At 54.8% G+C, this 10,789-nt stretch overlaps 3 protein-coding genes across 3 annotated transcripts; 1 reads left to right on the top strand and 2 right to left on the bottom strand.

Moving 5' to 3' along the window:
- The first annotated feature begins 479 nt into the window (after positions 1-479).
- Positions 480-3,147, top strand: BJ171DRAFT_533924 (S-adenosyl-L-methionine-dependent methyltransferase). Its single transcript, XM_053112828.1, has 10 exons — positions 480-727; positions 952-1,038; positions 1,283-1,344; positions 1,530-1,623; positions 1,734-1,783; positions 2,011-2,134; positions 2,247-2,290; positions 2,396-2,573; positions 2,679-2,785; positions 2,929-3,147. Exons 1-10 carry the CDS (start codon positions 605-607, stop codon positions 2,975-2,977), a joined length of 918 nt encoding a protein of 305 aa, XP_052962012.1. The 5' UTR covers positions 480-604; the 3' UTR covers positions 2,978-3,147.
- A 210-nt stretch (positions 3,148-3,357) lies between these two features.
- On the bottom strand, positions 3,358-6,318 carry BJ171DRAFT_533928 (Fungalysin metallopeptidase-domain-containing protein). Its single transcript, XM_053112829.1, has 3 exons — positions 5,991-6,318; positions 4,792-5,699; positions 3,358-4,443 (listed from the first exon to the last, which is right to left on the bottom strand). The coding sequence occupies exons 1-3, from the start codon at positions 6,236-6,238 to the stop codon at positions 3,446-3,448; spliced, it is 2,154 nt and encodes a 717-aa protein (XP_052962013.1). The 5' UTR covers positions 6,239-6,318; the 3' UTR covers positions 3,358-3,445.
- A 1,526-nt stretch (positions 6,319-7,844) lies between these two features.
- Positions 7,845-10,748, bottom strand: BJ171DRAFT_314718 (uncharacterized protein). Its single transcript, XM_053107120.1, has 4 exons — positions 10,641-10,748; positions 9,916-10,364; positions 8,697-9,652; positions 7,845-8,331 (listed from the first exon to the last, which is right to left on the bottom strand). The coding sequence occupies exons 2-4, from the start codon at positions 10,321-10,323 to the stop codon at positions 7,941-7,943; spliced, it is 1,755 nt and encodes a 584-aa protein (XP_052962014.1). The 5' UTR covers positions 10,324-10,364; positions 10,641-10,748; the 3' UTR covers positions 7,845-7,940.
- Positions 10,749-10,789: the final 41 nt, after the last annotated feature.

Consider the following 10,789-nt stretch of genomic DNA (forward strand, 5'->3'; position numbering starts at 1 on the left):
TTGGACACGATGTATGGCTACGGAGGACGATGAGCGGGTGTAATCAAGCCGCTGAAAATAAGGGAAGCCCCGGCTCATATCAGGTGTCCTGTTTCATTACAGCCTGGTTTTTTGACCATCGATTAAATATTGTTACCCAATACCATCGCGCGCTGGCCATGGCCATTCGCCAGTGTGTCCAAGAGCACCGTTCGTCGCTGGCAGTGCGTCATGGTAACAGGGCAAGAGTTGTGCATCCAGCCCTCGGGGGCAGCGGTTTGCCAAGTACTTTGAGCAGTTCAAGCGACACCGTCGCCACCCACATCGTCCTTCTTATGGCTCTGCTTGACGCAAGCTCATCACATTCTACATGTTCATGGAAGCGGGTGTGGTGTGCCATTTTTTTCTGAATCAAGTGGGGCGATGTGTGCGCAGCATTTGGCTCAAGCCAGTTTTTTTTTTTGGGGGGCAGCCGCGGTTTTTGCGTCGCTCTGCCAGCGGGCCGCCAGCGCCAGCTCGTCGACCCACAGCATCAATCTTGGACGTGCAGAAAGTCTAGCGCCCAACACCGGTGCTCTGCATTCAACTGTGTCTGTTTACTGGAAGCTTTATCACCATCATAAAAATGCCCAAAGCCGATAAGCCAAGAGATGCGTCTCATGCTCGATCTGCGGGGCCACTATTCAATAAAGAGCTCGGTCAGCACATTCTAAAGAACCCGCTTGTGGTTAATGGTATTGTTGATAAGGTAAGATGCCAAACGCAAAGCCATGAACTGGCGATCAAGCCGTGGCCCATACCGTCCGTTCCGGGCGCTTTGTGAGGCTAGAAACGGCCGCGGTGGGTGCCAAGTTGTTCCGACCTTTCCCGTTACCAATCGACGGAGCCCATCTTGCTTATATATCGACGGCCCTCCCTGCTATTGAGGATCATTGTCGCCCCGCCTAAAACTAGTCTATCGCCTCATGACAGGCAAACATCCGATCCACCGACACGGTGCTGGAAATCGGTCCAGGTACCGGTAATGTGACAGTAAAGCTTCTGGAAAAGGCGAAGAAGGCAAGTTTCCAAACTTCACAGTCGCTGTCGGCAATAACCTCGGATCATATGTTGCTACATTAGCAGTCTGATCATAGGCGAGTCAGGCTCCCGTGGCATGTCTGATCGTTGGAGTCAGCAACTCTCGATCGTTTTCTAACAACCCTCCAAACGAATCCTTGGCTTCGTCTCTTTACCGTCCGTCTCCCTTGGAAACTCAAACCTGTGAAATACTTGGATCGTCTCGTGTCGATTTGGCCCACAGGTTATCGTTGTCGAAATGGACCCTCGCCTGGCCGCAGAATTGGCCAAGCGTGTCCAAGGAACGTATGTATTGGCTTTCAAATTAATGCCACCGATTACCTGCAGGAAATGACAGAGTGTTATTGAAACCATATCGCGGAGGCAACCGACTGTCTGTCCTATTTGCTCAAGAGCCGAGTTTCAGGCCCTGGTTGCACTTCAGCGTAGCCCTGAACATAGCCATGCTCTCTCGACTATCACTATTTTAGGCCCTTGCAGAAAAAGCTTGAGATTATCGTCGGAGATTTTCTGAAGGTCGATCTACCATATTTTGACGTCTGTGTCAGTAATACACCATATCAGGTACTGCTAGTTGCCTTGTGGCGACGACTCAAGGGCTTGAGGCTGCAGTGTCCATGGTCATCTGCCTTGTGATCTGAGAAACCATGATCCGATATCACGGTCTGCCCTAGATTTCTGCGGCCCTAACTCTCAAGCTATTGCACCATCGCCCAATGTGGAGGTAAATCACTACTATCTGCAACGAATTTCTTCCAGTCAGCGTCTTTGGTTGGAATGTGACACCGTATCGTCTGGAAACTAGCATCTGCAACTAACATGCGGTCTCTGTTCCGATGTTGCGGTGGACTATCAATGGCGGACGTCAAACTGTGGACGATCACAATAACACCCACGCTCTCAAATGCTACGTTGCCGATTTTGTATCTCGGTGGGCTCGCCCGCGACAAGATGTGCTGTACTCATGTTCCAGCGCGAGTTTGCCTTAACGCTTCTAGCAAAGCCAGGCGACAATCTTTACAGTCGCTTGTCGGCCAATGTTCAACTACTGTCAAATGTTGACCACTTGATGAAGGTGTGATGGTAGAGGATTTTCAACAAACAGTATCGCTTGGATTTGGCATGCACGGCTCAGCTAGCCAACCCCCCCCCAAATCCGCATGCTTAGGCCTTCGCTCATGTTCCAGGTTGGAAAGAATAACTTCCGTCCGCCACCCAAAGTCGAGTCAAGGTAAGCGTGACTCTGCGGTTGGATTTGTCCTTGTTTGCCTGTGGTGCCACTGACTGTCTGAAGGATGCTTCATGCTGACCGGATATGTAAATATCGCAATTACAGCGTTGTTCGAATCGAACTGCGCCAGCCTCCGCCACCCATTGACTTCAACGAATGGGATGGGCTTTTGAGAATATTGTTCAATCGGAAAAACAGGACCGTATCAGCCAGCTTCAAAACCGATGCTGTCTATGAGCTACTCGAACACAACTTCAAGACTGTCTGCTCCCTGACCGGCCAGGTTGACCAACTCGCCGAGCGCATGGGCAGCCCTGTACCTCTGATGTAGCCCTCATTGGATCGCGCCGCTGATCCACGCCACCTTCACATTTCCCTCGTCCCTAAGGATGTACCCATGGACTTTGACGTAAAAGCCAAGATCGATGAGGTGCTCGAATCATCCGGCCTTGCCAAGGAACGAACTTCCAAGCTGGATCAAGATGACTTTTTGAAGTATGTCTCCAATATCATCAAAGGACGCTCTTGTCGATGGACACTGCTCGGGATACGTGTGAACCGCCAGCGCGATGCTTGTCTGGCTGCTCATGCGCCCCCAACCCTCGCCAAAGACTCACCGCTATATCTCATACACCCAGGCTACTCAGTTGCTTTATCGATGCCGGGTTCCGCTTCACGGCCAACTAGTGGACAATTCTTGCACAGTGCTGTCGATCGTTCCGCACTCTAGATGTCGTTGTGCCACAATGCCACAATACAACACGAAAAGGTCTTTCAGATGTCATTACGCAACTGTTGAAAAGCACTCATCAAGAGCCATTCACTGATTCAGTTTGTGGAGTCGAAGGGGTTTTCAGCAAAGGCGCGGCGGAGCAAATCCAAGGGTCATCAACATGATCCGTCTTTGGACTCGGTTCCAGCGATCATCGTGCCACTTGTCCATGCAAAGACATACAGGCGAAGAGTACTCTCAGACACCTTTGCGATGGACAGTCTAGCGCAGACGAAGCAATCCAGAGCAAGAAAATGGTGCGACGAATCGACCAAAGCCACAAAGTCAGCCAACATACGGGATACGATAATATGTATTCAGAAGCCAGAATTTAAGCAGTGGGCACCATCGGAAACAAGATGCCCCGCTGCGTCGGCCAATGATTACGCCTGCAGTCCGGGGCTTTGGTGGCTTTTCTTTGATTTTGTCTTCTTGGTTTGTGGCTTCTTTGTATGTGTCTTCTTGGTCTTGGACTTTTTGGTCTTGGGGGTTTTGGTCTTTCTTGTGTTTGTGACGGTTGAGCGAGTGGGAAGACTGGAGCTCTTGGTCGTTGCGGTAGACTTGGCTGGAACTGTTGTAAGGGTCGACTTGGCCGTTACCGTACCATGGGATGAGACAGAGGAGCTGCTCAATGCGGTCTTTGGAGCTGAGGTTGTGCTGGAGGACTTTGGACCAGCACAAGCAGGAGGGAGGTCCTTGGCATCGACATACGATCCTGCCTTGGCGCTGTAGCCGAGGCCGCGCTTGGCAAAGCCAGTCCAGATCTCACACAGATTGGCGCCGTTGTTGTTCTGCTGGTCGGCCTGGATGATGGCGTTGCGGGCACTCACAAAGTCGGGGTTGCAAGGCTGCAGCTTGAGGCCGTCGATGACCAGCTGGAGAGCAATGTTGTTGCCCTTGCCGCTCTTGGAGTTCTGGATGTCGGGCTCGAAGCCGTACTTTTCGATGAGGTTCCAGGCCACCTCCATCAGCATCTGCGTCCAGATCTCGCCAACGTTGTGGACCTCGGACGACTTTGCGACGGTGGCATAGGTCTCGGGGTTGAGGGTCATGTCGGAGGTGTACGGGTAGTGGCGGATGCCCTTGGGGTTGCCGACGGTGTAAGGAGCAGCGTAGATCGGGGTGTTTCGGTTGTAGGTGGGCTTGAGCTCAAAGATGTTGGCAAAGAAGTCGCTCCAGCCTTCGCCGAGACCGCCGGCGGTGGTGGTGCTGAGACAGTTGGCCTGGGCCGAGCCACCAGTGAGACGGTTCGAGACGCCGTGGCCAAACTCGTGGGTGATGATCATGTTGTCCATGGTGCCGTCGCGGTTGGGGGTGGTGGCGGTGAAGATGTACATGCGCATGCGGCCGTTCTGTCCATCGGGGGGAGTGGCAAAGTTGGCTGCAATGTGCGATGTGGTTGATGTGGTTGATGTGCGATGTGGTTAGTGTGGTTGATGTGGTAGGTGTGGTTGATGTGGTTGATGTGGTTGGTGTGGTTGATGGCGGACATGGGGCGACGGCATGGTGGATAACATCAGTTCCAGCATCGTGTGTGTGCCGCCCGTCGACCCACTGCTCATCCCAGCCCACCGCCCACTGCACCACCTCAATGACTCCTGCAGTCCACCACTTGCCCACAGCTTCACTTGTCCCGCCACATGTCAGGCCGACAGACCACGGCCGCCTTGGCTGTGGGCTCGTACCTACCGTTGTTGGTGCCGCTGCCATCCTGGGCATTGGCAATCACATAGTCGCCGCCCTGGCCGTCCTTTGCCAAAGTTGTTGGTCTGGAAGTTGCCGCTGGCCTCGTTGAAGCCGTATCGGTAAAAGATATCGTGGGCCATGTTGTTCATGTAGAACAGCTGCGTGATGGCGGCGTTGACGTTGCTCTTGGGGTCCTGGGTGGTGTCGTACTTGAAATTGAAGTTGTAGTCGCTGCCGACGGTGGGGCGGGTGCCCTGGGCCTCGTCTTGGCCCTTGGGATAGTTCTTCCAGTTCTCCTGGGCATGGACGTTGTTGCCCTTGGTGGTGGGGTTGGCACCGCTGCCGTCGTCGTGCCAGCCGAGAGGCGAGATGTCCTGGTCGGCGGGGTTGGCGACCGGCGTCTGGGGGGTTTGCGAGATGTCGCCGTAGTTGAAGGGGATAACGTTGTAGGTAGTGCTGGGCCCGGCCTGGCTAAACTTGTTGACCCAGTTGGCGACGGCAACGACCTCGCCGGTCTGGCTGTCGACAAAGGCATCGAACCAGTCGTCGCCGCCCTTGGTATAGACGTTGATGTTCCAGACCTGCGAGACACCCGAGGGGCCCTGGTAGTACTGCAGCGAGGCCGTGATGGGGAGCTGGGCAAAGTCCTGGGCGCCGTCGATGACCGAGGTTGTGTTGTCCTTGACGGTCTCCTTGAGCTTGCTGGCGGTGAACTTGATCTTGGCCTTGGTCAGGAAGTTGGTCAGGGCCTTCTTGGCCGAGATTTTGGCGGCACGAGGCTCGAGGCCGCGCTTGGTGAGCGAGCTGTCGACCTTGGCAAAGGTCGAGCCGATCGAGAGCAGGTTGCCGTTGCTGTCGAGGTTGATGTTGGCGACGGCGTTGGCGATGGGCTGCCCGCCGATCAGCTGCTGGACGTGCAGGTGGTAGATGCCGTTGTGGTCATCCTGGAAGCTGAGGCCAGAAGGCACAGGCGAGCGAGCGGGCAGTTGAGAGCGAGTGGGCAATCGAGAGTGAGCGGGCAATCGAGAGCGAGCGGGCAATCGAGAGTGAGAAACGAGTCCGAGGGAGGCAAAGACCCAGCGAACCACACCAGGCCCAGGTGCCAACGAGCATGTCGGATCGAGAGCGACAGGAGCCGATATGCACAGGACATGGTGCGAGGCACCAGCACGGCGGCAGACCCCGGTGCAGACGACATTGCCCGTGGCCCAGCTCCGCACTCTGACCGACGGCAGTACTCACGAGGTGGTGATGGCAAACTGGCTCTGGCTGACGCCGAGCTTCTTGGTCAGGATATCCACGGCCGTGGACTGCAGCGCTCCCAGGTCCAGCGGCTGGTCGACCAGGTTGCTGACAACGTCGCTGACCTCGAACGACGGCGAGGGCCAGTACGAGTCTGGGAGACTGCCCAGGGCCTTGGCGGCGGCCGAGCTCAGAAGGCCAGCCAGGGCAACGCCCTGGAGCAGGTTGCGGCGGCGGATCAGCACCATGCTGCGGGTCGTGGGAGAGGGAGGGGTTGGTGGATGAGACTGGAAGACGGAAGGTGCTGAGCGAACTGGGCGCTGGCCGTGGAGGGAGATGGAGGATGCTCGAATATGGGGTATTTATCGTCGAGCAGGCCGGGTCAAGCGTATCGTCGGGCAAGCCCATTCCCACCGAGCAGACCGAACAAGGACGCAGCCCACCCCGTGCTATCCACTGCTGTCCATTGCTGTCCATCGTTGGCCCATGGCGCCGGCAGCTTGTTGACCGACAGCCGTGTGGCGCGAGGTATGGGGCTCACGACCCACCTGCCGGACGCTGCTGTTGGAGAAAGTTGGGCCCATCCGCCAACAATGCGGCCGGCTTGCAAGCCAGCTGAGCACCTGGGGCACGCCGTGCAAGAGGACACATACGGCCACCACCAGCATCCCCCCCCTCGCAGCCGGTGCGTCAACCACGACCGAGAGCCGGCAGCAGAGGCCCCATTTCGCCCGCTTGTCTTTTTTGTCGCCACCCGCCTTTCTTTTTCCTCCTTCTGATCCGGGTCCGCCTTCTTCTCCGGCACTGCGCCAGCGTGGGCTGGAGCAAACCTTAAAGCGTTTCCAAAATGAAATGGGACACCCCATTTTGAGCCGGGAGGTCGTTGACTTCCGTGCCTGAATACACACCCAATCCATCGCCCACCATGACCAAAGAGCGCTTTCAAGGAGACCGACATTGTGATTGCCTTTGGGAATGCCTCGTGGAAGTAAGGGAAGGGATATGCATCCGGTTCACGGAGACTCAGGTTCGCTCGGTACTTTGAGCAATTCCACCACCACCAGAGACGTCAAGGTGTGCTCGGCGAACGAGTTCAACACATCCCAGGTGTGCTCACAGTGCCGGGAAGCCAAGCGACTCGAGAATGCCGAGTATTGTGATATCGATACACCATGGAGTAGTCCAGAGGGTCGAGTGCACCCATCACACTCACACACCGAATGGATGCACCACACTCCCGCATCGACACATCAATCATCGCCTCAGGAGATCGACCGAGTGTATTCAAGACCAAGTCAACGAAAACAAAGATATTGCCAGCCAGGACGGGAAACAGCCTCACGGCTTACTCACTGGAGCCTACGGAAGTTCGGCAGGCTTCAAGCCTCTGGTGCCACATTCAACGGACACTGCCCCGTATCGTTCCGAATAAGCCGCATGTTGATAGTTACTGGCAGCCAGGCCAAGATGCTCACCAGGACGCGGAAGACCCAGGTGAATTGGCGAACTAGTTGGATCCGTCATGTGGATAATAGAGACCAGTGTCCCTGTATCATATTCCACCAGATTCAATTACTGCCGAGGTATTCACGATGCTTGAGATGCTTGAGATGCTTGAGATGCTTGAGATGCCCTTTCCTCTCTGCAGCACCTATATGTCGCCATCATATGGCCGACTTACGACTGGTTGCTTTAGACATTTTTGCAATAGGCCATTTGATCGTTCCTTTGAATGGAACTCCATCGTCGTCTGGAGTCAGCACACGGTGATGTCTGTTGGCATGCGAAGCTCCTTCTCGGATGTGACTTTCGATTGACAAGCATTGCCTCGAGCAAGCAAAATGCAACACGAGAACCGCATAGCAATAAGTCTGTATTCAGGAAACAGAAATATGAAGCAAGTAAAAGTGGGGAGGGGCGGGGTGGGTGGAGTGGGGTGGACGATCGACGTTAAACTCCAGGGTATGCTGTTTCATTTTGGACTAGTTCCAGCTCTCGTCGTTGCAGCTCCAGCGCCTTTTCCTTGTTTTGAAGCTCCTTCAGTAATATGCATTGTTCAAAATTGATCACGCCTCGACTCAGAAGCTCCTCGGGTGTATAGGCAATTGTTGATCCCCGATGCTGTGTCAGATTACCACGATTCAAGGACAGAGTTGGAGAAACGGTGGGCCTTCGTGCGGCTTCATTGCTTGTCTGTGTTGGATGCATAGCGCCGCTTTGAAGCCCGGCAATAACGGACAACTTCTCATCCGAAACTACGACCAATGATTGAAGCGGAAGAACCCCTGTTTTGCCAGTGCGACGGCTTGTGCCAACCGCCCATCCATCCGCGAAACATTGCCTGATCACGGATAAAAGCCAGGTAGGAAGTTGTGTGTACGAGAGGGGTGTGCAAAACAGGGAGTTTCAGGTAGAGTAGCGGTTTTAATCAATGGGGTAGCTGTGTTAGAATAAGCGCTCATGGTAGATTGAGTCTATCCAAGCAGGTACTTCACGTGGCGGAGAGCGAGTGCGCACTGTGGGACAGATGGAGGAACAGTAATGTGGCCCAGCTCTCATAGCATTTCACAGCCGAACACAAGGCAAGCGATTACGAGCGGCATCTTCTTCAACATATGCGTCGAATATTTTTCGAGGCTGTATAATGCCTGCTACGCCACAGATGCCATGCTAGGATGGACGCAGGAACAATACAGCTCTACGTACCCGAGGCAAACAATGTCAGCGACACGCAACTCGATTTCGTCTGGCCGAGTTGGGTGGAAGTCCATGATAGCAACATAATACTGGGTTGGGACAGGGAGCTGATCCAAGCTTTCATATGTCGGTGGGGCGAGATGGCCATCTTGTACGATTGCGCTCATAACTACGCTGAGATCGCCACGGAGTTGGTCATGCCGGAGCTGACTCTCAGTCGTGGGCGCGGTGGGAGAGGCGGCCGACAGTGCTGAGCAAAGCGGCTGAGCGGCTGGTACTGACGTTTCTCCGTTGCTTGAAAGTGACGACTCTGGATGTCCTCCAAACGAAGGCGCCGACGTTGCCGATGGGGACGGCGTCTCGGCTGGCACCCAGGTTGGCAGGCGGGTGGTGGAATTTGCCGACTCAATGTCGAGAACAACTGGAGCAGATGTCGATAGAGGGGTGCGGCCGGGACCAGGAGAAGGTGCATCGCCCCGAGGGGGCGGGGTGGGTGAGGTTGTCTTTCGGGATATTGACCTTGCTCGATTTCTATAGAAGATTAGGCCGACAATTCCGATGCATATGATGGCTGAGAGGGATGCAACGAGGATGATTGTGAGACTGACAGCTGGATTGAGACTTGTTCCCGAATTTCCGCCACTTGGGTCCGATGGCGAGCCAGAGAGGCTGGAGACTGAGGGCGGCATCGGAGTAGCAATGGGGATCATAGTCGGAGTTTGAGGATGCGAAATTGCACCGGTAGAATTATCAGCAGATGAGGTGGCGGTAGGAGAGGACAGAGAGCTATCCGATGGCATTGTGGCAGTGTTGGTCAGAGCAGATGCTGTCATAGAGGAAGATGCGGCCGGGATCTGCGACGAAGCTGGCAGGGAAGATGCGGCAGAGGTGTCCGCGGGTTTACTGGTGGTTGTGGTTGTGGCTATTGTTGTTGTGGTGGTGGTTGGTAGTGGCTGGCTTTGAATCTATTGAGCAAGCAAGGTTATAAGGATTGGCGAAAAAGTGAAGATACCATATGTATAAATACAGCGACTGCGATCATTTCAAGAGCGAGACTGCCACTGGCTGCAGGAAGAAGCAAAAGCAGAAGCCTCCAGCAGAGATCCTAATAACAAGAGGCAAATTTTCATGGACAACTGTGACCAGAGCTATCGAAGATCGGGCACGAATATGCAGAGCAAGATATGATGGCGGCGTGGATCACCGAGATAGAGACAGTGCTCCTCACCTGGTAGATTGTGAAGGCGGTGGAGTCATAGCAGGACCCACACACCAGGTTGCCTCGGCAGATGGCGTTGCAGGTATTGCTTGAGGAGAGGCTCTGGGCCTCCGATGGGCCGATACAGTAGCAAAAAAGATACCAGTCCGAGCACATTGGTGGAGCCGCCACGGCGACATACTGACTGAGTCCCGAACAGGAGTTGATGCAATCCCCGACGTTCGCAAAGTCCATGTTGGTGTGATCGATGGATTGAGCTGATGGGTAAAACGAGGTGCACGATCGCCAAGTCGAAAAGCTGGCGGCGCTGGTTGTGACGGACCAACTCGACAAAAGTGCCAGCACGACAAGCATCGAGCCAGGATTAGAGATCAAAGGCAGAGACGAGATGTGCAGGCATGAAGACGGTTGATTCATGCTTTGGGCAGGCGCGAGTTGAGGTCTGGTATCGAGGTGTTCTAATGGCCGGCAAGTGTGATTTGGGGGCGGTGCGATGCCAAGGCGCCAGGATGCGACCGAAATATACAGGGGTGGAGCAGGGGCAGTTCCGCATTGGTGGTGGGAGGGGTGCGATGGGGTCGATAAGAATCGGGGTTTAAGACGGAAGGCGGTCAGATCTCGGTCACAGAGATTGCACATTGAGTACGAGACCCATATCGACAAAGCCCCGATAGGCTCTCTATGTCTGTTCACGGAGGAATCTGCATCGTGAGTAGACGGGAATATGAACATACCGGCTTTCGGCGAGCTTAGCCGGGATAGTCACCGAAGGTAACCAAGGGGGCAGGGAAAATCCAAGGGGGATTGGCAGCCGAACGGTAGCGAGACAGCGACAGCCAAGAGATCCGGAAAGATGGAGAGACAAGCGACTTGGCCGGGAAGG

This window comes from Polychytrium aggregatum (assembly GCF_025602895.1).
Source record: "Polychytrium aggregatum strain JEL109 chromosome Unknown BJ171scaffold_92, whole genome shotgun sequence".
Classification (NCBI taxonomy): Eukaryota; Fungi; Chytridiomycota; class Chytridiomycetes; order Polychytriales; genus Polychytrium; species Polychytrium aggregatum.